This window comes from Falco rusticolus, chromosome 5 (assembly GCF_015220075.1).
Source record: "Falco rusticolus isolate bFalRus1 chromosome 5, bFalRus1.pri, whole genome shotgun sequence".
Taxonomy (NCBI): domain Eukaryota; kingdom Metazoa; phylum Chordata; class Aves; order Falconiformes; family Falconidae; genus Falco; species Falco rusticolus.
The window spans coordinates 72,363,817-72,390,863 of NC_051191.1; the positions used below are offsets into that span (position 1 = coordinate 72,363,817).

General features: G+C 42.1%; 1 protein-coding gene across 1 annotated transcript in view; it reads left to right on the plus strand.

Moving 5' to 3' along the window:
• The first annotated feature begins 230 nt into the window (after positions 1 to 230).
• PDE3A (phosphodiesterase 3A) overlaps positions 231 to 27,047 on the plus strand; it is a 263,210-nt gene continuing 236,393 nt past the window's right edge. The window contains exon 1 of the mRNA XM_037389254.1: positions 231 to 811. Within this exon, the coding sequence (XP_037245151.1) occupies positions 491 to 811 (321 nt within the window). The 5' untranslated portion in view covers positions 231 to 490. The remainder of the gene's footprint in view (positions 812 to 27,047) is intronic.

Genomic DNA, 27,047 nt, shown 5'->3' on the forward strand with positions numbered 1-27,047 from the left:
GCGGGGCGGCAGCCCGGCACCCCGCGGGGCGGCGGCGGGGCGGCGGCGGAGGGGGGGCCGGCCTCCCGGGCTGCGCTGCCGCCGCTGCGAGAGACCTGGCGCCGCCGGAAACTTTCCTCGGCGCTGTGCGCCGGCTCCCTCTCCGTGCTGCTGGCCCTGGTGGTGAGGCTGGTGCGGGGGGAGCGCGGCCGGGAGCTGGCGGCGGAGGGCGGCGCGGGGCCGCGGGGCTGGGGCTGGCTGCCCCCCGGCGCCGTGCCCCTGGGTCTGGCCGGCGCCTTCTTCGGCGCGGGCCGGTACCTGCTGCGCGGCGGCGTGCGGCCGCGGACGGCGGCGCTGCTGCTGGCCGCCTGCTGCGGGGGGGGAAGCGGTGGCGCAGACGGCGCTGGCGGCGGGGGAGGATCACTTGCTCTCCCTCGCCGCCACGGGGGTGGTGCTGAGCTGCCTGGCCGCCGTGACATGGCTGGTGCTGAAGCTGAGGCAGGGCGTCCTCATGCTCGCCGTGACTAGTGCGGCCAGGACCACGTCCCTCGTCGCCTTGGAGAGGGTCCCGGCGTCCTGGCGGCCCTACCTGGCCTACCTGCTGGGGCTGCTGGGCATCCTCCTGGCCGGCTACGCCGACCGGCTCTGGCCCCCGCGGCGGGCCGCCCCGCTGACGGAGCCTCCCGCCGCCCCCCCGGCCGCGGACGAAGCCCCGGTGCTCAGGCGGCGGCGGCGGTCCAGCTCCATGATCTCCCCCGAGATGTCGGGCGGCGGCGGCGGCAGCAGCAAGACCCACCGGCGGACCTCGCTGCCTTGCATCCCCCGGGAGCAGGTAGGGCAGGGGCTGGCAGGGGACGGGTCCCAAACTTTGCCGGTACCGGGAGGGGCTCCGGCCGGCGACGGAGGCGCGGAGAGCCGTGCGCTCCCGGCCGCGGCGGCCGAGCGCGGTGCGGGCTTTCCCCGGCGCGGAGGACCCCGGACGACCGCCCCGGGCCGGGGCAGGGCAGGGGCCGGGGGGCAGCGGGGCTTTCCGGACCCCGCCTGACAGGGAGAGAGCTCGGGGTTTGCTTTTCTTTTACAGCCATCACCGGCGCTCGCTTCCCTTAAGCCTGGCAGAAGGTCGAGGCGGACGGTGCTCGCCTGGCTCTCGGAGCTGGTGGGAAACTGCCCTCAGGTTTCCCAGCATCACTTACGAGCCTCGCTTTTTCAGACCTGTAGTTTCCTGGAACGGTAGCTTAGCCCTATTAAACTTGCTTTAAAGAAGGGGTGCGTGTGTGTGAACCGAGCAGCTTGTCCTGGGTGGGAGAAGTCCCTTATCAGGGCGATAGCGTGTCCTCAGAGGCTGGCCCGCACGGCGCGGTGCTCATCTTTGCACTTTGCCTCCCCGAGGCTGCCCTGTGCTGCAATCAATAGCTGCCGCGGCTGTGGGAACCGGTGCGAGGCACACGCCATTTATCTCAACTTTGTTTCCTTTAAGAGGCCGTGATTTGAATGAACGAGTGAAACTTACTATGTTGCCAGCGATGCGTTCTTTTAAACGCACACCTCAAGGAAAAAGGAAAAAAAAGAAAGGAAAAAGAAACAACACACACCATTATCTTTACTGCACAGCTGTATAGAGCCCTGCTACAGATGCAAGGTCGGCTTAGTTCTGCGCTCAAAGCGTTTTCTCAATTTGTTGGAGATTTAAGATCGCCCCACAAAAGAATCATTCGATGGGTCGAGCGCTACTGGGCATATTGACAGTCAGTGCAACCCTTGCTGGCAAGGGATACCAGGGGGAAAATAAGTGGCAAACAGTCTTAAGCCTTCTTTTTCAATTAGTATTGAAAACTACTCTCTGCACTGTGGTCAGCTGAAGCGTATTGCTGTACGCCAAAGGTTTTCTTTCAGGTTGCTTGCTGGATAAGCAGTTAAGTATTTTCCAAGTAATGGAATCTAACCATATGGTGTGGGTGGCTAGTTTGTTTCTGGAAATGGTTTGATTACATCCCTTTGTGGTTGGTTGTGACATTTTCTAGAGGAGGGCCTGACAACCTTATGTACTTGAGGCTTACTTTACAACAAACGTACTTATTTATTTAACATTTTTGTTTAGATCAAATAAATATTTACCACGGTGTCCAGGCAAATACAGTGTGAAAAAGTAGAAAGCTGACCTGCTTCTGACTTTAATAGGGACTAAGAGAGGAAAGGGCATAAGAATAATTTGTAAATGCAGTATCTAAGGCAAGAAATTAAAACGGTTCAAACTTACTTGGTGACGCTAGGCATTTCTGGTGGTTTCGAACATTAATAATTTGTAAGATTTTAAACATATTTCCACTCATTGTCACACTTCAAATAAAACCAGCTTTTTAGTTAACATCTCTCAATGTGATCTTTCAGAGATAGGGTTTACTAGTTTGTGATCATGTCCTTCTCTTTTCTTGTGGTGGGAATTCACACCACCTATATATACTAGAATGTTAAACTGGCGATGGTTAACGAGGTAGATTTCTTTTCCCCTCCCAGTGGTGTGTTACCTGGGGACAGTGGTCAGCTTTGCCCCGAGCAGTTCCCGCTTCCTAGCTTCGGAGCTGGACTGAAGTTAGCTGGTGACTGTTCCGTTTAGCCGCTGCAGGATTTTGGCAAATTTCACTTTCTTTTGTTCTCACTCACTATTAATCAATAGCGAGATCTGTTATTGCTTGTGTCACTGCGTGATTAGAAATGGATGACTACTTTCGAGTTTGGGGAGACTTTTTGTCTGTCTTTTTTTTACATATATATATATATATATTTATTAGCACAATGTGGCTGTGTGTATGCAAACTTCCCTCCCTAAAAGTTATGCTCTTAAATAAATGTTAGCAAGACAGAAAAATGGAAAAGCTGAAACAAAGCTCTGTAAAGACCTTGAAGAAATGCTGGGAGAAGTGGGACCCTTACAGCAAACAAAGTTTGTGTTTCTAGCAAAAATCAGCTCCCTATAGACTTAAAGAAACCATAGGTAAATGTTTCTCTTTTAGACAGTTTTTAAATATAACATGTTAAAAATAGAGATGAGGGCTTTATAAACAAAACCAGGCCTTCCCTCACCCCTGTTTTTAAAAAAAACATCCCCTGAACGTTTCTGGTCTGAAAGATAGCTTATTAATATATCTGGGAGCTGCCAATAATTTTCATCAGGAAATGGATCTACTTTATCACTTTGAAATACATACTTTTATTTGATGAGTAACATTAGGCGCAGTTTTAGAGATGTTTCCTGTTATCTTTCGTGTAATCTTTTCTGTTGCTGAGCATTTAACAGAGCTTTTATTTTTCCAGAGTGTGATTCCCAACTTATGTGACTATTTGTGTTAATATGAGGTTCTGTGAAAGTTGGAATTTCTGAATTTATTTTTTTTTTAGTCAGACGTGTCTCAGTTATAATCTGAATTTTTCCCTACTAGAATACAGAACAGAATCTATGTGGCCTTATGATATAAAGGACAGTACCAGGAACTGCAAACTAACATCACAGATAGAGGAATTAACATATTTAAAATTGAAAGTGTACTTCTGTTTAATCTGTGGTAGGAGTAGCTGGAAGTGTGTATGGCATGAATTATTCCTTCTGTAGAAACATCTTGTCTTAGTTGCTTATCAGTTCCAAAAAGAATTTAAAAAGGAAACCCGTTTCATTTAAAAAAAAAAAAAAAAAAAAAAAAGCGCCACTATCCAAAATCAAACCCCACCAAGATACAGCCTTCTTTTGTTGCTAAAAGTGTTCTTTACTAATTTTTCCTTTAATTCAGTTTTTGTGATTGATTTTTGTATATGTTCTCTCTTTCTCAACTTCTGCGAATTCTTTGGATTAAAAGCTTCCAGTCTGGCAAGTGCATAGATCTCATTGAGAAATGTATGCTCTGTAATAGCCTGATCCTGCTCCCAGCTGAGTGTTGTCTCCCTGTGATTTCATCGATGCTGGCTGAGGATGCTCAGCTCCTTGAGGGTTTGCTCACCCAGTTTTAAAAGAGGCTGCAGAGAGAAATTGTGAATGGATGGATAACACCGTGAATGAATGAACAAAGGTGCTTTTTTCTTTTTCTTTTTTCTTCAGTAAGTGCACAAGTACCACGGAGATGATGGCTTTTGGAGTTTCTTTTTAGCTTTTAGTGTGGAGAGGAGATTGAGTGGAGAAGCAGAAATGTGTTCTATGTCTTGGTGTTTCCCATTTAAAATACTATATGGCCCATGTGTTGTGGACCCTGTGCCTCAGATCTGTGTGTGTTAATCTTGACATACAACAGTCCAAAGTGATAATTTCGCCTTGGTGAGTAAAATACTCCACAGGAGACAGTAGCTGGACAATTTTAAACTAGGACTCCCAATTTTGCTTTTAAGCCTTGCTTGTTATTTGTTTTGTTTGAGGGGAATGGGAAGTTTTCAGCTGACTTGGATTTATTACAAGTGTGTATTAAATGAGCTAGAGCAGCTACTGCAAGTAGTTGAAATTGCTTTGCCTTTTTACATTTCTTTTTTCCTTAGTCAGAAGACTGTCACAGGTACAGCATACCTCAGGTTTTGAAGTACTATCTGGGTTCTAAACCCCAGTGGGTGACACAACCCCGTATGAGAAAGAGCTCACAAGGAGCATGCTGAGTCTTGCCCTGCTGAAAAGCCCTGATCGGTGCAGGAGGCAGCATCAGGACGGAGGAGATTCTCCTGCAGCTTTGATGTCTCCAGCTGCTGGGCAGGCAGCTCCATCTGCAAACTTCCATCTGTGTCCTCTGGCTCCTGGGGCAGAGAGGTTTTCTACCCACTTTCCTTCCTTCTTTCTCTTTGCTCTTTTCCTCCTTTCAAGCAGTTGGAGAAGTAGAAGGCCGTTTGCCTTACTGAGGGACATCTGAGGGTCTGTCACCTACTACTTTTAATTGGTTTCAGACTTGGTAGCTGTTTTGTGCTGCCACATCTTTCCCTGCCTACTTCTTCTTTCAAAAAGTTAGTTTTTCAGGTAAATAATGTTGCTGCCAGACCCCTCTGTCTTCCTCCAGTGGCAGTGGAGGGGGTTTTGCTCGATTTGACCATTTTTTGTGGTGCTCTGAACGGTGACTCTGCCTGTTCCCAGTCTGTAGCCTGGGAAAGTTGTGAGCCGGGACTGTTGTTATCACTGCCTGTTTGTGGAGTTGAGGAGACAATACTGTAACAGTTCACATAACGTGGTCAAAGATATCTCTTCAGCGATAAGATCTAAGAAACTGAGGAGAAAAAGAAATGTATTTGTTGGGTTTTTTTTTCAAGCGAAAATTAAGGCTTTATCTGTTCTTCTCATTGCGTGACAGTGAGAGCTTTAAGTGCCAGGAATACATTGGTTCCCACCCTTTCCTGGTTCTCTGTCATTCTGCCCTGAAAAAAGGACAGAGGTATCTTTATATTATAACCAATATTTAATATTATGTATCTTACCGTCTGGCCTGAAAATAGGAGAGTACAGAGTGCAGGATACACAGATTTAAAATTTTGGAGAAGAGAAGGCAGATTAAATTTAGATATTTAATTTTATGTATGTCAAAGTCATGTCTTCTATTAGACATGCGCTGTTATATACCACATACCTCCTTCTGCTAATAAGCTTTATTGAGCTGTAATTACTCGGATAAGATTTACTGGCGTTACCATTTAGGTCGCTAGAAACTGAGCAATACTGAGAAGTTATGTCATCTGGTGACTTGCTGAAACGCAACCGTGTAAAATATTTAAGTAAGGCTCCAGGAAAAATCACCCAGGGATTCCAGATGTAATACTTTATTTTCTTTTGCATGGCTTCATTTACGCAAACCCGCTCTACTTACATTTTTTTTTTTCTTTTTTCTTTCAACCTCACAAAAATGTAAAAACTGCTGTTGAAACTCCCATGATTGACAAAAATAGATTCTAAACCAATTGGTTAAATCAAGAAATATATATTGTGGCTTACTGGGGGAAAAAAGTAAAATACAGTAGTGACTTTCTGCTCTTTCTGCCTGAAGTGTGAAAATGCAAAGCTGAGGAACTGAAAGAAATCCTGTGTATGCTGGGTTGTCATGTTAATTAAATAAACAGCCAGAACAGTGACCCTGTGTATGAAATGTGTTTTGAGAAGCTTGTTGGGGGTTGGAGGGGAAAAACAGTGACACATGATGTTTTGGACATTAACTGTGACATTTGTATGAATTTGTCCTAATCTGCTGTTAGTGTGCTTACATTCCAGCTCTTTTTTTGCAAGAGGCTGAAACATAGCTGTATTTTGCAAATTGAAGGAATATTGCTTGGACTTTTTTCTTTAAAAAAGAGTAATATATATTAAAAAAGAAAAATACAGCCTGGAAGTGGAAAGGTTGCTGGGTTCTGGAGCCTGGAAACGGCAGGGTTCAAAATGAGGGTGAGCTGACTGCATCCTAAATGGTTTGAGGATAAAAAGAACACCGCTGCAGTTAAAGCTTTGAGCCAGTTGCTGTGATTTACTTAGGTAATCTAATGGGAGATGTACAGCTTGTATCGTACCACTTGACAGATAAGGAAATATATGTAAAGATTCAGATAACAAAGTGGAAGTCAGTTTTTTCTTTGTGCACATTTTTTCTTCTCTGCTTGGCTTTGAAAAAGTTTCTCAATGAATTACCAAACCCTTTCCTCAAAGTCTCTCCTGTGTTACTCAGCGCATCGCTCAGAAATAAATACTTCTCATTTGGACTGTGTAGTTTTTCAGGTTTCTGGCTGGGTTGTGGGTGTTTTTTTTCCCCCAAATTGACTTGCTCTAAGCCCTGCTGCAAGTACAGTGGCAGCGTCAGGAGTTGTCTGCATCGGTCCAATGATTTGAGAAAAAGCATCAAAAAAACTGCCTAACATTAAATATGATGCCTGTCCAAGTTTTAACTTGTGGGGAATATCAGTGTTTTTCTTTCAGAGCTGCTGGGAGATTAAATGAGATTGGGAGAGGACGATGTGCTATACCCCTTCATCAAGTCTTTTTTTTTTTTTTTTTTTTTTAAATGAAGAGTTTGAGCTCCTTTTCTTCTCCCTCTATGTGGTTGTATGTGATTGTTACAACCCTATCATTATCGTTATTATTAATTATTGTTACGGTGATGCTACGGCAGCGTTAGGCACCCACCCCTGCCCGGCGGGCGGCGGCGCTGGCGGGGCCGGACCCCTAGGGGGCACGAGAGCCCCTGTTCTGCGCCGGCCCCCGCCTGCCCGAGCAGCTAAAAACACAATAAACAAAATCTGTCCGTGGTACTTAACTGAGCCCTTTCTTTTTTTTTTTTTCTTATTTAACTTTTTCCTGTCTACCCACTGCACTTCTAGCTGCGTTTCTCACTTCTCGTGTCCCTTCGCTTCGGTTTACCGGTGGCAGCTGAAATGTTTTGCCTTTAGTGGAACGCCGACGTCGGCGCAATGAGGTTGAGGCAGATCAACAAACCTGCAGCAGAAGACTCTGCTTCTCTAATCTGAGCTCTTTGGGTGCGCTAACAAAATCAAAATTAAAAAAAAAAAAAATGGAAGAAAAGCACTAGTGGGTTTTGGCCTTCGAAAAGCCCATTATGAGTGTAACTGGAGATCATGGTACAAAGGAACTGCCTTGGGATCCATCAAGAATCCAGAAAAACAAACTAAATCACCATTGCTTTATGTATTGTGGCACCTCATTACTCTATTCACATATATAACTATTTATAATTAAAATGGGAAACACCACAGGAAAGGTGCAATGGCAGAATGTGCTGATGAGACAAATGGTCCTTCGTTACTGTTGAACACAGGAAACATAGTTTCCTAACACCACCTTAATGGTTGGTGAACAAAAGGTGCGGGAAAGATGTTGGTTATAAAGACTTCAGTCTTTATAAAGACTTTAGTTACTGTTGGTGGGTGAAATTGCACTGTTAATTTTGGAGCTTGTTAGGAAAAAGACTTTCTGTCGGCTGGCAGTGCTAGTCTGTGTGTGTGAAGTATTATAGTGAAATTAGGAATTAGGTTAGTGATGTTCTGGTATGAAGTGCTGTGTTGAGTTTTGGTCGGCCACAATGAATGGCTGGGGTCCACAGATAGCCCAAATTTCTGATCTTCATATAAGATGAGACTGGAAAGATATGTAAGAGCACATCTGTCTGAGGGGTACTGAACAGGTATTTTCCTTAACATGGAGGATTAGAAGAGAATTGGAAAAAAAAGAGAATCACCCCTGCTCACAACCAACCCCAAAATATCCCTCCACCCACCCACCCCCAAAAAAACCCTAACAACAAATAAAACAAACCCTAATCCTTTAGTTTTAAACTGGTAGGAAGAAGTCTGGATGTGTGAGATAGATCATGTGTCACAAGGTATGAGTGAAACTATTTCTAAAATCTTTAGACATTTTTATTTATTATTTATTGAAGTTTAGAGATTTCTTATGCCAGGTAGGTTAAGGATTAGAAAAACTGGCTTACCTTTTTATTTTTTTTTTTAATTTTTTTTTTCTTTAAATATGATACTAGTTAGGAAGAAATTTCCCAGTTGGTTACTCTGTTGTGGTATGCTTTAGTGACCATACTGTTTTATCTGAAGTATCCACTGACCAGGACCTATGGCTGCAGGACTGTATTTGTATTTTTACTACAATTAACTACTGAAGACAATTAGGAAGAAGATATTTATGAGCATCAATGCAGCTAAAGGTTCTCCCTCTCCCCGTGGATAAGGCTGGAAAAATACAAAACTTCCACATACCAGAAATGGCCTCAGCTATGCTCTGAGCTTCCCTAATGCCCCTAACCCACCAGTGAAATAATTATGCAGGTTTAAAGTGACTTACCTGCCTTTTGTATTTTATAGGTTGCTTAAGTTGGCTTTGTTTTGTAGTAAGAATTTATGCTTTGGTTTGAGTTTTAAAATAAGGTAAAATCATATTCTGCATCATTAAATATTTCTAACGGGATTTTGTCTGCCTAACACTGTATGGTTGCTGAACTCCTGAGGCAGACCCTGGTGATGGTTTGAGAAACAACCATTCCACTTAGACTGGTTGGCCCTTTTAGAAATATCTCAGCTGCATTAAAAGTTGTGTGAAATATGAATATGATTATGTCTGCGGGAAAGCTGTATCACTTGCTGTGTTTTGAGGATCAAGTCACTGATGGCTGTTGGTTTTACTTTTTGCTTTAACAAAACTTCTTGTTTCTTTGGATAAGCTTGCAGACTGGTTTTCTCTGTGTAAATGATGATCATGTAGGGGAACAATTATTACTAAACCTCAAAATGAAACATTACTTATTCTGAGCAGCGTCCTTCTGACTGATGTTTGTGTAAATTAGTCCATAAGAATGTTTGTGAAATAAATTCCAGAAGAGGAAAGAATTTAGTTAAACGGGTTTTTTTTACATTGTTTTTTGAAAATTATTACTCTCCCAGCAGGTTGATGATACCTTGCTAGCATCTCTGAAGTTGCAGCCACAGCACCAGCAGTAACCTAAGTTGTTCCTCACCCTGGACTACAGATACTTTTGCTAGTCTTCTGCACTTATTTTTGCTATACAGTTTTAAATAAACTAACGTATGTTTGTAAGTAATGCCATGGAAGAGAGGGAGAACATTAATATGTTTTGTTAGTTATGTTACATATAAAAATATTGATCCTTAGCAAAACCAGACAAATCCAAATTTACCTTAAAATGAGAATGTGGGGCCACTGAAGTGGCCAGAGTGATGGGCTAAAAGGGGGGTGCATGGATTGAGAAGCTACATCCAAGCAATTTTTTCTCCACTTCTATGAGCAATAATCTAGATACATGTACTCAAGCTTTTTGTTGCCTGTTGGTTTTGTGAAGCTCTGTCTATGTTCATGCATTATATCTCACGTGAAATGACAGCGGTAGAAATGTGCTGACTTCTGTGCAAAAGTGTAGACTAAAAAGGGCCGCACAACCTTTGTCTTACTTGCTGTCCACCCTTGCCTCTGATTATGCAGTTTCAAGTACTTCTATTATGAGATTATAAACATTATGCTATTTAAATTATTATTATTATTATTCTTTTCCTTCCTTCTTTCTTTCTGTTCCTTCTTGCCTGTTAGAGCTCACCAGCTAACAGATCTAACTTGCGTTTCCTTGCAGAGTAAACTATGCTGCTTCTTCTCACCGCATACCCACACTCTCCAGTGCAGAGAGGGCTATTTCTATGCTGGTGAGAGTGAAGTCCTTCCTCTGATACTCGTTTGGTGGGGGGCAAAAAAGAGTTGGATGCTGGTAGAGTTCTAAGGTGCATTTCTCATCAGTTTTACTGGTGATGCTAACCACAGGTTACTCTTTACAAGGTCTGATCGCTGTATTTTGTAAGTGTGTTTGGGTGCATTTATAATTGCAAGAGAATTGATAAGATATTTCACATGTGGCTGGAGTTATACTTTGAGTCTGTCAGTGGGATCGTTACAGGAATACTTGCGCTGAGATGTAGCTCTGCATGTTACTCTTCTAAGACAGTGAATACCTTTAGCTTGTGGAGGTCATTCACCGATATTTTAAAAATTATGTTGTACAAGACAAGTTTTTTTAAAAATACTATTTTTCTTATCTTCTTTTTGTACTGATAATCTCCTCCCTGCCTCCACAGACTTCAGTGGGAATTGGGAGTGCTCAGTCCTCCCAGGGTAACAGGCTGATCCTTTCATTAGTGCGGGAGTAGGGTGTGTTCCCATGCAGAGATCTGCAGAGCGGATTGGTTTTTTGTTATTTTTGTTTTGGGGTTGGTTGTTTGCTTGTTTGGGGGTTTTTGTTATTTTCCATTTTGGGGTGAGGTTTTTTGGTTTTGTTTTTTAAGCACCTAACTATTCTCTTTATTATTTTAAAGAAAGTAATTCAGACCTGCTGTTGGCTGTGCTGCTTGAAATGTGACCTGAGACCTTGTAGCATGTTTTTATACATGTGTGTGCACACATACATGTATCTTGGTGTGTGTATATTATCCATGTGTGTATGTATATACACACTCAAGTTAGTATTGTGTAGCCTAGGGGGATGGAATTCTTCCTTTGATCCTGACAGCACATCTGCAGCCTGAGTAATGTACGACACTATTCTTTCTGGATATTTAATAATTTTTTTTGATGTCTCTACAGGTAGGCATATGCCAGCCTCTGTAACCATTGCTTGACTTCCAATTTGTTATAGTTTTAACCTTTCTCTTTCTTTCCTGACTTGCTAATGTGTGCTAATTTCTGCAAAATTTTTCTTCTTTTATTCATAAATACTTGAGTAGTAATTTTGATCAGCAAAGGAGTACTTGTGCCTTATAAACGCCTGTTCCAATATTCAATTTGAAATTGGTGCTACAACTCTATCCTAGAGGTGCAAAGCCATGTAGGCGCTTTACGTGGTATCTCTGGTGTCTAGGCTGGCTTCCCACTGGTTTTAGCTGTGACGTGGAGCTTGGGGTCTGGCTAGGCAGGAGGAGCCACTAAGTTCCTTGTGCCTCCTGAGCCAGTGTCATTCTTGTGGGCATAAATAGGGGTTTGTTCAGCGTGGAGCTCTGGCTGATTAGACGTGTGATAAGACCAGTTGAAATTAATAGGTGATGTGAATTTTTACAGACAAGAATGATGAGCTTTAGCTTGCAAAATATGTTATGTGTAATATATATGTTATTGCTGCTATGTACCTATTCTCAGGGAAGCTGTGGACTACTTAGTATTAGTTATTGACTAAGACAGTTTTGAAAATTTATTTATTATGACGGTTCCCTGAAATGTGCTGCATTTCTGTTGATCCTGAATTCTGAATGAGGTGAAATGTTGCAATGTTATTCATATGCCATTACTGAGGTTTTTGTTTTAAGACCAGCTTAATTCATATGCGAGTGCCATTCTTAAATGCAGTCATAATTGTCTACTGATGACACAAAACTGCAAATGAATAAACATTTTCTATTAAAGGATTTAATGCTGTACTTCTTGTGTGCTGAGATTCAGAAGTTAAAAGGGGGCTGAGGGTGGAAGGGGAGCCCTACCCTTGACAGTAAAGGACTTCTACTCAGATTTGCAGAGCATTTGTCTTTCCTCTGGCTTGTGGAGAAGCACACTGCCCAGAAACAAGCAGGTATACCAACGGTGTGTACTATTTATTTTAGGCAGCACTGGCTCTGTATGTGCCTCATTACAGAGACAGTACTAAGAAATCTGTTAAGTGGCAAAGAGAAATACTGTCTGTGCCATACTGATACTGAAAACTGACTTCTGAGTTGCAGAGTACAAAATGCTAATTCTTACTAAGCTTCCCATGTCTGTGTCAAGTGGTGTAATAGAGGAGCAGGGGATAGTAGCACAACAATTAGATGGACTGGGGTGCCAGAACTAAGGCACATATTCCAATATAAATTCTGCTTGAGGGTCCGAGCCTGTTGTTGCCTCTTGGTGAGGGACCTTTAGCATCAGAGCCAGCTAACAGGAAATACAAGGCACTGGGGCTTAAATGAAATTTAGGATACCAAAATGTAGCTTTCTGGATACATGTGACGTGGTGAGACAGAGAGAGATGGCAAACCTGAATGTTTCTTGGAGAGTTCTTGAACTTTTTAAAGTGAAGTAGTAAAGAGAGATTGTCTGTACCCTTCCTCTTAAATCTATCCAATCTTTATTTCAGCTTTCTCTTCTGCTGTGTGTGGTGTTTAAATCTAGTCCTAAAACATGTGATGTTCTTATTTAGGGTTGATGGATGGTTCATACTTGTGGACTGCAGTGACTGAAGCATAGATTCAATGTTTTTCATTCCAGTATTTTAGCTGTCATCATCCTTGGGTCTAGAGTTTTCTTTTTCTTTTGTATTACACATAGACAAGAGAGAAGATCCTGAGGATTCACCTTAAGATTTCTTGACTTGGGCTGTGATCTGCCACGTGAGCAGACTTTTTGGAAATCCAGAATTTTAAATTCAGTGTTCATGCCAGGACATGCTGTCAGTTTTATATCTTTAGATTGTATTATTCTTCTGGAAAGTACAACTGATCTGTGATTAGAAGTTCTAAAATTCTTAGCCATGAATTAGTACAACGCCTTAATGGGGGGGAATTTGCAGCTGCAAATATATGCGCTTATTTCACGTTCTGATTTGCTTTATATATTGTCTCTTCTCAAATGGAAGTGGAAACATGATCTGAGGAAAATGTTGATTTTTAAACTGAAGTCATTGTATTGCAAAATTTACTGATATGCACTTAAAAACCCCAGCCCAAAAAATCCTCAGCTAGTGGGAGTAGTGACAAAACATCTTCCTTCACAGTCATTCAGTGTACTCATGAGAACTTGGCCTAAGGGCCTCTGGGTCTTTTATTTGGTTAAGGTTTTTAGAACTGAGATGAAAGTAACGATCAGATTGTCTTAATCATTCATAATAGCAGGTTAAGGAGATGAGAACTTTAGGCAGAAACTTGATAGCCCAGAAAGTTGCTTCCTATCTTTCCTGGGATCTTAATGGACTGCTATCTAAAACAGTGAATCAGTGTTTGTAAGTATGATTATGTTGTACACTATCTTTTGAATGCCTGAATTTGCAATCTCAGATGTTTTTAATGAAATTTTATATAGCTAACTTCTTAGATGTGTTTATTTAATAAAAAGCAAACGTAGGAGAAATGTTATGATATTGATGCCCACATGCTTTGAGTTAACAGCTTCCGTAGTGCCACCCTTCTGAATGGTCAAATGTTCCTTTTTGATCTAGGAATGTTTACATCAGTGAGCTGATTATTCCTCCATCATTCCCTGTCTTCTAGCCCAGCAAATCTGAAACCCCTTTCTTCTTTCATGAAAGGCAGGCCAAACAAGTTAAAGGTGGGCTTTGGGCACTTGGTTCTGCTTCCACATGTGAGAAAGGTGGGTTAGATTTGTTTCAGACTGTCTGTGACTGACACCCAAGAAACACTGCAGTTTTGTCTGGTGATACATTTTTTCCTTAATTCTTCTCAATTTTTTGCCTTCAACCAGATTCAAGAACATCTGGTGATTATTTTTTTTCTTTTTTTCTTTGTTGTTTTGGTTTACTTTGCATGTTTTGGGGAGGTGGATGTTTGTTTGCTGAGCCAGAGAGATCTGTCAATGAGTTTGAATCTATGGAGATGCTGTCTCACATTTTAAGGGATGGTAGGGTTACCTGACTCTAAATGCAAAAGTCTGAATGCAAAAATTTGTTGGTGCCTTGGAGGAAATTTCCATACATCAGTGACAGATATGCACTGGTCACAATATGTGATATGAACATGAAGGACTTATAAAATAAACAGAAGAAGAATCAAAGAAAGTCTGTTTCAGATAAGCACAGGTAAAATCTCCAGTTAGTGTGTGAAGTCTGTCTTAAGAATGTATATGAACTAGAGAAAGATGCTCGCTGGTTTTTCATTTGTTAACATCAAATCAAGAAATGCTTTTAGTTGATGACCACTGTTATATCCCCTCTCCTTCTTTTCTCAGAGTCTCTTAATTCTAATTTTATATATATATATATTTATTTATTTTTTTAAAATCCTTTTCTTTCTATAGACTGTACTGGCCTTTCACCTTTTGGAACTGTTTGTTCTGAGTGATGGCTGGAGTGATAGTGCAGCTTGTGTGACATCATAAACATTTGTGTTGGCAGTCCTTCCTCATGAAGGACTCTGAAGTCTGACAGTGGTGAAGATGACTAAGTAGAGACAGATTTATGTGGAAATCTTATTAATACCCATAAAAGAGAGAATGAAGGCATAAGAAATTTGGCTTCAAATAAACAACCAAAAAATGGTCTGTTCTTAGAAGCATTTGGCACAGCTCCATCATTCCTTTTGTGGGAACTGGCTCTTTGTCTGGCCTAATCTTGACTACTTTTTTTTTTTTTTTTTCCCTTTTAAAGATTACTAAAGACTTCCACTTTTCCCAAACTTTCTCACAGTAGAATAAAATTAATTTTCACTTTGGTAACGCACAAATCAGTTAATTATTTCAAAGACAATGTAAAACAGATGTCTCTCCTTGTTTCAGATGTCTTGCCTTGTTTCTCAGCAAAGATGTAGTGGTAGCCTTGCTGTGCAAGCTTTCCCTGCCACCAAATATCCCTAGATGTTATGTGATGCTCATAATCAAAGCAGTTTACAAAGAAGGGGAAATATTTTTCACCTACAGTGTGTGATGGCTGGAAAGATACTGTAACAAAGATGTGAAATCATAATTCAGTATTTTGGTACTTGGATCTAAAATCTACCCAGACTTTTAAAGAGCCAGGGCCTGAACTTCATAGCAGAGGTCCAGCTGTTCATAATGGGCTTTATGGTAGGTGGTTCTGGTGAAGTCCTTTGTTTTGATTCAGCTGTGTGGAAACAGAAAGCAACTAATTGAGCATTGTGGGTTTGTTCTGTCCTGTGTATATATATTCATTTTCCCTAGCCTTTAGCTCTGAGAGTCTCATGGGATCACTGCTATTGCTGTCAAGGCTCCCGAGAGCAGTGCCCTGCTTGGCACACCCAGCACTCTTATTTCACATTTGTTGTTGGCAGCAGAAGTCCCTCTATCATATTGCTGGAAAGAAAACATCCTTCAGTCTTAATCCAGTTCAGCTCGGGTGGTGGGGGGGTGGGGGGTATTGAAATGCAATGCGCGAGAACAGGAGAGCAAGCTCAGCGCCGGTCAGGAAGGACTTGCCAGCAGTCAGATGAAAGGGTCTTCATAGCAGTTTTGATACTGGCCTTGGGAGAGGTGTGTGTGCCACTCTGTGCATGCTGAAGCACACGCTCTTGTCTGCGCAGCTGCAGTAAGGTTTTCTACTTAGAAAACTCATCTTCATTTTTGCTGTAATACATAACATTTACAAAAATCTTTTACCAAGAAAATACCTCTGTGTGTTCTTTGCATGTGTGTAGAACTTTTTGTCCTGGAAATTATTTCTAATATTCTGAACACTGTTTCTTCCCTGTTCCTGTTGAATGTGTAATTGAAACAATTTCTGTTTTACTTTAAACTGTTAATGTAATGACCTAGGCATGTAACTAGTTGAGACATCGTGTTTTAGATCTTTGACTGATCCATGTACCAGTGAGTGTTTTGTAGTTTTTCCATGTGTGTATTATTTTTCCCAGCAAGACATGCCAAGCTCACTCCTGATGTGAGCACGTAGTGACTTGAAATAGGAAGCAATGAATTAGCTTTAGGGTTGGCTTATGAGCAAGATCGTATTCTTTATTTGTTTACTTCTGATTCTTGAGTGTGTGTAGTTTTCAGGCCTGCCGTTAGCACTGCTACTGAAATTGTAACCATTTCAGAAGAACAAAACAACAAAATGAAGAAGAAAATGGGAAAGAAGCCCTATCTGGGTGAGAACATGAGTTGTAGATTCTAATGTTTGCCAAGGTAAAAATCTTTGCCATGAACTGTTGCTTACAGACCTGGAGAAGCTCCCATGCACTGGTCTTTGGTCCCGTTCCCTCACCTGGTATCTGTGGGGAGCATTCTGCAGTGACCAGTTGTAGGTGGGAAGTGGAGTTATCTCTAATTTGAAGTCCCAGGGCTGTGCTCCTGTGATGGCAGCACTTGTGCTCCACAGATTCCTGAGATGGCATAGTTCTTTTTAGTCACTCTTAGTAAGATTTCAGAACTGCCATATCCACCCATCCTCTACTTCTGTTCTTGCATTTCTGTGTTATTTTGGAGAGCCATAACACTGCAAGAAAGCACATTTCCTCAGGCCCGTAGGGTTTATTAAGTGGCTTTGTCAGATGCTTTCAAGCAGAGCTGCTACTATTGAAATATCTTATTCCTTTGGCGTTTGAATATCAAATGGAAAATTGGTGCCCCCTCTGCTAATCTCGCTTAGCGTTTGTGATGTTCTCCTTACTTTTAGAAAACCCTGTAGACTTCTGGCCTGACATTATGAGGTGTATCATGTATTCAACTTGTGCTGAACGGGGTGTGCAATAAGGGCATCTGACATCTTACAAGAATGAATATGGTGACAGATTAATCCCGTGTTAGCTTCCACATTTAATGTTGTTGCGGAAAAGCTGTAGAAGCTAGTGTCATTTCTTGCTGGGCTGGAGACATGGGTTAGAAGGTGGGTAATGTTTTAATGGTGAGCTTCTCTGAGCTGCTGTCTTCTGAGTTGAATGGATTGCCCTATATCTTTGTAGGTTTCTAGAAAGCGGAGAATGAGGAAAAACCTGCAAACTCTTCCTGTTGGGTGGGCTATATCTTGTTGGCCATACTTGAAACAATTTAAATACTAAATCAAGTGAGGTGAATTAGTGCTGTGTTCTTCTTCTGTCCCATCTAACTTCCTTGCTTTAGCTGTGTGATTTACCTGAGACCAACTAGCTTCAGCTGGTGCAAAATGAGTGGAAAATGTGGTGGAAAATGGTGGAAAAAGCTCAGTTTGAAGGGAAACGTGGTTCTCAGTCTTTCCTGGTTTGCCATGGAGCCCAAATGCATTGCATCCGGTCTCTGCTGGATGAAGCCTGGAAGTCCAGCGTTCCCTCAGAATTCTTCTCGTGTTTTGCAGCTCCTCCCTGCTTTGTATATACAAACAACATTCTTTGAGAGGACTTGAGGGCGGAAATGGCTATGAACAAAACCCGTATCTTTTCTGATATGTCAGAAGATACCAGAAAAGAATAGCGTGCTCAGTGTCTGCCTGGTAGCTGATTTCTTTTCATCCTTTTTATTTTATGGGAAAAGAAGGCTTGGGTGGATATGAGGGAAAACTTACCTATCACTAATGTTGATAAAGCACTGCAACAAGCTATCTAGTGACATTTCATGTGTGTACATGAGAGGTTTTTTTAGAATAGCCTTTCAGATGTTTTTCCAAGTGGGCCTAGATACCTTTTTTCTTAGTAGTTGTTGCTGCCAGTGTTTCCCCCAAACCCACACCTCCACAGCCTACCTCTGCTTGCGGGTTCTCTCCCCCAGCTGCTTGCAAGCATCCTTCTGCAATGCCGGTTCCTCCTGCTGCTGGGATGCAGAGCCCAACCAGTAAGCGCCATTTATGTTCCAGTCGGTGCCCAATGTACAATGTTAGTGTTACTCTGGAGCCAGGAGCTTGCAGTCTCAGTCCTGCCCTTAGGCAGGATTACTGAAGAACAGATCAGATTTCTTGTATCTCTTCTGCTGTTGCCCTTCTCTGATTCAGGAGTTGCTATGCTGTTTGGTTTGCATTACCAAGCTGGGATTGGTGGCAGACTTTTTTTTTTTTTCTTCCCCTTGAATGATAGAGTTCAAATCCCAGGTAGGCTCCTAATTGCTCTTAGCTTTGTCCAAGCTACAAGTTGATTTATCAAGTCCACTTGTTAGCTTAATGCTTTTACGGCTGCCAAAAGAGTGCTGTGTGGTGTAAGTGAGATGAAGTGGCTGGGAGTTGTTAGGCTTTGCTTGTAGGGTGGTTTCTTAGCAGCCAGATAAGAGACAGCAGTTTGAAGGGCACGATAGAGCACCCGAAGGCCAGACCTCCCAACCCTTGCTTACGTGAGTTAGTGTTGTTGGACCTGGGAGAGAGCTCCTGCAGGAGATGGGTGCGTGCAGGGTACAGCCTGTTCTGAGCATTATTGCTGCCCAGCTGCCCAGCCCAGCAGTTCTTGTCTGGTTGGGTTTTAATATGCTCGTTGTCAGTTCATGATGTGGGTTGGTGGTTGGTGTTTTTTTTTTTTTTTCCTTTTTGAAGTTGTTTCAGTCTGCATTAACAGGTTGGTTCTTAAAGGCTGTTAAAATCTCAGCATGTCAGCTGTAAAATTGCCTAATCAACTTCTGGAGATAATCTTTCCTGGAGGAGACCTTTAAATGCATTCACTGTTGGTAGTTACCTGGAGGCATCTGACCTATTCCTTTCTGGAAAGGAAGTCTTGTTTTCACAACTGTATCTACCTGCTTTGTTAACAACTTAGTAACTAGTTAGTGGGACCTGTAATAAAAGTCCTCTTTTTCATTTGTGCAAAATCCTCTTAAAGAAAGCAAACAACTCTCATTAATGCTGCTCAGCATAGAGGTAAAGCAGCTGTTGTGACTGTCAGAGGCTTTAAGAAAAACTTCCAAGTTGGAAAGAGTTTCTAGACTTGATCAGTTGATGAAACTCAGTGGGCTATGGCAGTGCAGTCTGCTCCCCAGTTTCTCCTTGGAGTCTGGAAAGTGTGTAGAGTGTGAGCCTGAATACTAGTTCAGCGTTGTATTTCAAGTGGGTAGGTGAAACCTGAGGGAGGTAAGCTGCAGCAAGAACTAGTATTTTCATAATTATCCTTTAAGTCAAATGTTTAAAAAAAAAAAAAAAGAGTATTGAACTTGAGGAATAAATCCCTTCCTTCCTATGCTGGACTCCAAAATTCAGCAGTGGAAATACTGAAGAATGTAATTTGGAAGTCATGCTGACCATATCAGTGGCTTAAAATACCTGGTTAAAACTATTTCCAGAGACTTCTGTAGCTTTGAAACTGCAAAATTTAATAGCTCTGAATTATACTAAAGCTTCTTCAGATGTCTTGCCTTCCTCCCCCTGAACTGGGGAAGCAGAAGGAAAAAGATGACAACAAAACAGGCAGTATTGCTCAGGCTTATGCTTCTCTTGTTCTGGCACTTCCAACTTGTGAGTCTGCAGTAGCTGCAGGGCTCTTAATTGAATTACCTTCTCAACACCTCTGGCTCTCCCTGGTGCATGAGGCTCTGTGCAGTTTAGGATGTCCTTGGGATCCTGGGGTCACAAGAGGGAGAGAAGGGTCGTGCTCAGTAGTACACGTGCAAATGACACGTTTCAGGACCAGGACGATGTTATGTAGGGAATTTGATTGCAAAATGGAAGTGTTTATATATAGAATAAGTATATATGTATGTTTTTAATTGATAGCCTATTAATAGATTAAAATAAGGACAGGGAGAGAGGAAATAAAGCACCACAGCTGTGATTTATCAAGATTGACATGAAAACAAATATTATTCTAGTAATCAGAGGAAATTCTTTATAAAGCATGTACAAGAAAGGTATTTTAACCCACCTCAGCGATTTCCTGCCCAACTATATCCGAAGTAAATCAGACAGACTTCTTCCTCTGCCCCACACCAAGGGTCACTTTTAAATTACTGTTTCTCCCCTCCTCCATTTCTGTTGATGTTGGGAGGTTTTGTTTGCTTTAGATGTTTTTCTTTTCTCTTGTCAAGTGCTTCTTAACTGATTTTTGACCTAGCATATAAAACTGTATCTAAAAATTGCAGCTGGGGGGTGGGGAAAGGATTTGGTTTGGTGTTTAACTGTAAGAAGTACTAAAACGGAATAATATTGATATTGCCTCCACCAAGGGCTGTAAGGCTGGGCAGACTCGGTATGCTTGCCTGGTGTGTTCCGGTTCGTGGTGGAGGAGGTGGTGTGCCTCAGTCCGATTTGGTCGGTCACTGCTGAGCTGACTGTGCCACGGCTGTTTGGGTAGGGCACCGGTTTTTGTACAGCTGGTCAAAAGAGGCGAAAAGAATAACTTTACCCTCTCTGCATCATAGGTGTTTCCAACTCTTAAATGTCTGAACCCTAACGATGATATGGGAGAAAAATGGTCACATACCATAAGTAACTAGAGAACGGGAGGTAAGTGGTTAAGCGAAATCACCTGGAAAATGCCTGGTGGACCACAGGGTTGTATCTGGCTCTTAAAACATTGCAGGTTCATCTTGTCGAGCTTCAGCTGCCCGAGGGCAACACATCGCTTAGGACCCTGCAAGTCCCTAAACCTGTCTTACATTCAATTGTTTTTATTTTTGTTATTAGAAAGGATTTTTCTAACTCTGTTTAATAACATTCCTGCTTCAGTTGTCTGTCAAAAATGGGAATTAAGGAAATGCAGTCAAAGGCCCTTATTAGGTGGAAAAGATAAAAAAGAAGGGGGGGGGGGGGGGGGAAGGAAAATATTGCTTACTGAACTGCTTGCTTCTGCCCAGAGGAGTTTTGCATTTCTTGTTGGCAAAAAACACTTTGAATGCCTTGTGCTAATACGCCTTACCCTCTCAATGTGTATCGCAAACCACAAACATCATTTATCTGCAGCGAATGATATGAATAGTTTGAAGAGTGACTAGAAATAAAACCAAATCTGATTAACATGATCCATGACCTGACTTGATGAAAAAGAATTTCTCCCTTGAAAAACTATTCAAACACCATTTATGAATGAAACTGTATCTAATAACAGCGGCTGATAATACAAGTCAGAAAAGCATTTGCAAGAAGCACAAACCTGAGCTCTTTTCTAGCTTGGAGGTAGACTGTAGATTGAAAAAGAATGATAGCTGAGGACTAAGCAAAAGAATTGAGGCTGGGGCTTTTTATGTTTTTCTCCTGTGATCTTAATATTTAGTTATGAGATTGATATTTTCAAATGTCAGTTTATCTTGTAAACACTGCAAAAGGCTAAATTGTGGAGAGAGGGGAGAGAGTGAGGGGCAACTGTTTCTGTAGTGTTGAAATGTAACTTTGGCTCTAGCATTTAAGGAGTCAGAGGTTTTTGTAGGAGTCTGTGGATAAGGGGCGTTTTCTGCTGCATCATAGGTGATCGTGTCTTATGGGGGAGCCCAAGACATTTCTTTGGGTTGTTTCCCGATAACTAAAAACAGACTGCAAAGGGGCATGGGTCTGTTGGGCCCCTAAACCTTATTCCCTGGATACAGCAGACCCTGCATGTGCCAGTACACGGCTTTGCGTGGCTGTTGAGCCACGTGTTGCTATGTGGGCAGAGTCCTAGCGAAAGCACTGTGAAAGCAGTCTTTTTGGAGCATGTTGGTTACCAAGGCCGGGTGGAAGGAGGACAGGGAGGGAAAAGAGCTCAGTCATTTGCCTGTGTAGGAGTGGGAGCCAGCACGAAGTTAAAGGAATTTACTCTTGATGTGGGAACAGGTCAGAAAATTGCAGGCAGAGGTGGAATAGCTTTGGAGAACTTCATCCAGAGAATGCTTTTATTCAGTGTCCTGCATGGTCTTGGGACTGAACTTCAGTTTGGGACTTAGACTTGCCATCAGTTCTTGCTTGTTGCTCCCCTTGCACTCAAATATTTGTAACCTGTAGGAAATGCAAATTCTTCTGGACAGGCTCGCTGGTGTGAAAACAGCCTGCATCAGCACCTCCAGTGCATCAGGAGTTGTGGCTGGCACCTGTACCCAGTGCAGCATCCTTCCTGAGGTTGGCGTGATACCTTCCTGTTTTATCCTACTTTGCTCACATTGTGGCTGTTGTTAAACAACAGCAAAGCCACTGCTTTTGGTCTTTATTACCATAGGTAAATGGATTAAAATAGCTTGGAGGCCTGGCACTAATCTTGCAGCTGACATTCAAATCTGCCCCTTTTTTTTTTTTCCTCCAAACCCATTTTTTCTTTTTTTCTTTTCACTAGCGTAGAGATCTGAATTATGTTGTTTGACTAGTGAACACTCATCCTCTTTCCTGCCTCCAAAGATGCTGCTGAATGCTTTGGTGGACATGTGGAGCAATTCTTAAGGGTCACCTATGAGCTAGTTGACGCTGGTGGATTTCTTGGGGCTGAAGGAGCAGCCAGCTGAAAACGAGTTTCAGCTATTAGCCATACTTGCTGAGCATCAAGCTGATGATTTCACTGCTGATGCATAAGTATCTGTTCCATGATGTTTCATTTTCTGCTTTAGACGTAAAGCCCTAAAATGTCCTGTCACTTGTCTTGCCTTACCAGGTAAGGCACATAACTTGATTTTTTTTTTTATAGTAGTGGATTATCCTGCTGACACTCTTGCATTTTCCTATGTGAAGGAAATGCTTGTGCAGTTGCTTAAGGTGGTGGTGCTGCAGTTGTGCTCAGGGCTGTTACAGTGCAGCTTATATTGCTGTTCCCTGAACTGTGTGCCTGAGCTGGTGGTATCAGAGGGCTCCCAAAGGGATTAAAGCCTGGTGTGTGGATGCTCTGGTCCACTGGTGTGGGTGGAAACGGGTCTGCATACAAGGAGTTAACTGTGGGTCAGCTGCTCAGAGGTAACACCTAGTTCAGTCACCTCAGTTAACTTTGAAGCACATGGTAAATTTCATGATATTAATGGACTTGTACTCAAAACATTGCATACAAAGAAGTGTTTTATGTTCCAGATGTTTTAAATTGCCTCTGTATTTATAAAAGTGATATTTAATCAAAGTAACTCTGAATAGATTTTTGACCAAAACTGAAAGTTATTTAGAATGTTTGTGTTGCGGAAAATGCTCATAAAACTTTATTCTGCTTGATACAAATGATTTATTTCAGGAATGCTTTATAAGCACATTACTTAATTTTTACAGAGGTGAAATGCAGGAAAAGAGAGAGGAGACATCTAGGAGTAGGTGGGGGAAAGCAACTTGTCTGTGTGGAGAGTAACTTTTTGCTGACATGGGGAATAGTGCTGTTAGCTCAGGTGGGAGACATGTACCTAACAAGTATTTAAAGGGCCTCATTTGGAAACCATATGGTGATGCTGAAGTTCCTGTGATTTCCCTTCAAAATGAAAAGGAGTTTGTGCAGTCAAGCTACAAAAAATGAAATAAAATTTAAAAAAATTAAAAAATCTTATCTTACTGAAAGTAGAGAAATCCTTTGTATGTTTTGCTTTTGATGTGAGCAATAAAAATAGGGTGACAAGCTTACTCAAGAAATGGAAATCTGCTTTTTGAGTGCTCTAGATCTCCTTTTTAAATCAGTTACAGATAGGCATCACACGGAGTCTGGACTTAAATGACATCCTTCACAGTGAGAAGCAATTGAGGGAGGTGAGATAGCTCATCTGTGTAGTAAGAAAGACAGAGTTGGTCTTTGGCTGCCTTGCCCAGGAATGGGAAGGAGTAAGTAGTAATGTAAGTAGGTCAATGAAAGGATTTAACTCCATAAGGAAGGCAATTCTGTAAGCTGTTAATGACTCTATTATCTGTCATGATGGTAATTCTGCTGTTACGCCCTAGTGAAGGGAGTAACATGGAGGGTGCCATGGAGACTGGTGAAGTCTTGTCCACACTCCACTTGCTGAGTCTGAGCCACTGAGGAATCGGTTGGCTTGCAGGACAGTGGCAAGGTGGCATGCATTTGTGTGTGCAAGGAATCATGTGGCCATCTCAAGGGCTGAAATGTGAGAAAGTACTGTAAAAGCATCAGGACAGGAGTTTGTGAAGCAGGCTTCTGCTTCTACTGATACAATAAGGATCACATACTAATTTTTGGCTGAGATGTGAGCTCTTTTTCCTTTTATAATTTTTTTTTCTTGTTTTTTCTTAGTGATAGGCACTGTTGCTTTAGGTGGCTTAGCAGGTCTGATTTCATTTGCTGTTGAAGGGCAGTAATGTGCCATACATCTTCCCCTGATGTTAAATGCCAGGGTTTGGTTTATTTATTCCTGATAGATGAAATTTTATATGGGAAGTCAGTTTTTACGGGCAAATCTGAGTACCACAGGCAGAGGTTGCATTTTTCAGTTCTTTACTGTAGCATATTGGATGCAGCCTTCTGCTTTTTGTTCTGTGCGGTGGTATAAAATCAAAGTGCAAGAAACCAGTGAAATGACCGTGGTGACTTCTGTGATAATAGGTCTGAAACCAAGGACAGCTACACTTTCTCTTAAGATTTTATTCAGCCTTTTCCTCTTTCAACCCTGGTTTTGGTAGTCTTTCAGTTAATGCTAGATACCATGTTGCCTTCCCAAATAACCATGACAGGCTCTAAATATTCATACAAATTTTAATCTATGTACAATTGGTAAAGGTCCTAAATGCTTCTAAGTACCCCCCACCCCCCATTAGCTGTTCTTTTATGTGACAAGTTTCTAGGGTTTTCAAGCAATTTCCTGACATCATTTTGCTCAGAGAACAAGTGATTTGTAGCGTGTGGGTATAGCAATTTGGACAGTACTTATTTAATTCAGTTTCTTTGAGATGCAGAAATCAAGCAGCTTCTTTTTTTCCTGCTGGGAGATAGCAAGAGATTGCTAACTGCTTCCTTAACTCCCGTCAGAGATTCATTACCACTGGTCCTTCTGTCTTGTATTTAGAATTAAAAAATAAGAGATCAATTTACTAATTTAAAAAGGGACTAATATAATTTCAGTGCCTGCACCTTCTGAAAGACTGTCTTGACTATTAAGTAATACACAAAATACATCAAACGCTGTAATCACAAACTGGACCAATTACTACAATGAAATGGGAAAAGGTCTAAGAAATGAATGTAATTGCAGACACATTTACTGACTATGGGAGATCAACTATATTTTCAAAATTGAAAAGAAAAAAAAAGAAAAAGACATGTCAAGACTAGACATTGCAAGATGGTCATGCAGAGTCCAGAAAACAAAAACACTGTAACTGCCAGAAAACGAACCAACATCATCATCATCTGCATTGTTCTGAGGGTGGTAGGTTGTTTCTAGGTACTCAGATACACTGGATATTTTTGTAACAAACTGCAATGGTCTTAGACAGTCAGTTGTATAATAATCTCTTTAGTGCACTTGGAATAAAGATGCTGGTACAAATATTGTTTCCTTGAACAAGGCTAATTCTTAACTTTGCCTCTTGATTTTAAAATTCGGGTGCTTTGTGTGTGTATGTGTGTGTGCATGCGCTCCTGGGGGCTGTTTTGTTAAAACAAGTGGTTTTAAAGGGCTTACCACATACGTGGATTCTGTTAATAGGTAGTGTTACTGTGTGGAACAGTGATTTGTTGTGCAAGTAGGATGTTATTTGCTATCGAAGAAAAATAATTGGCCTTGATCGAGCAGTTTGGTCAAAATTTTTTAGAAGTGAAGAAATTCCATCTCTGTGTCTCAAAACTTGTTCTTGTAATGGCTGTACATGACTTAAATCCTCCACATTTTAAAGATGGTTACCGTGCCATTGTTGTTTGCAACCCCAAGGAAAATGATAGACGCCATAAAAAATAGTTTGTGTGCCCACCCCAAATGCTAAAATAGCAACATATGGGCAGTTGCTGCCCACCTTTTAGTGGTCATTGATCCTGCAGCTTTGTATTTCCCCTTGTTTCTCCCAGTTAGGAATACCTGTGTATAGGACATGTGTTGTTTCTCAAACTAGTATGTGATGATACGCGTCACCCTCTGCATGAGGGCAGTAAATCTGTTCATTCTGTCTTTGAGCATGTGGCTGTTGTTTTGCTTGGTCTTGCTGCCACGGCAGTAAATGCTGGTTTTGCCACTGCCTAAATTAGGGCAGAAACCAGCGATCCCGTTGTTCACACTTTACTTGTTGCTGGGGCGGGGGGGGGGGGGGCGGGGGGCGTTTGCTGCTGCTTCCTGCAGGGCAGCTCTGCCTTACAGCTGTGTATTGCACTGTTTGTGTTTATTCTGTTTTCTCTTTTGCAGGCCAATCCATGTGGGCAGGTCCAAAAGCGGTAGGTCCAGCCTGTCCAAAGAGGAGGTTACAGCACAACCTCACTGTGGCAGGCAGGTTGTGTAGACCTATATTGGTAGGGAGCTCCAGGTGAAGGGGACTTTGACTGTAAGCTCTTTCCTAGCCTTCATCAGTTTATTCCAGTGTGCAGTACTGCCTTTTTTTTGTCACAGTTGCTTTTCTGTGTTTTTGCCTGTCTTGGTTGCCACCACATCCCCAGTGGGGATGACAGAGCCCTATGTTACTCTGCTCACCAGGCAGCCCAGCTTCTCCCAGTACTCAGACCCCACACCTGCATAGCTGAGCTGGGGCTGTGTGGATTAGGCTGGCACATCGCACACCAGCTACTTTTCAGCTGTGGTCCAGAACATTGTCATGTATACAGTGTGACTTGGTACCAGCTTCTCATTTGTGGGTTTGCCACACAAAAGAAAAGGTGACTTGGCTGTTCTGGTCATGGCAGGGTGCTCTGGCAGGGGTCTTGTCAGAGCCTTGGGTGGCTGATAGAGTGTCCCAAGAATGGTTTTGAACCACTTTTTTTCTTCCTTCCCCCTGTGCCTCCCCCCAACCCCACCACCCCTGAACTGGAAAACCTTTTTCAATGGAAATATGTTAAATTGTGTTCTTTTTTTCCTAAACATGAAAACGGTGATGTTTCCTTCTTTTTGCCAGTGTTTGCCCCTTCCTTTCTGCTTGCCTGCACCTTTTTCCATGGAGACA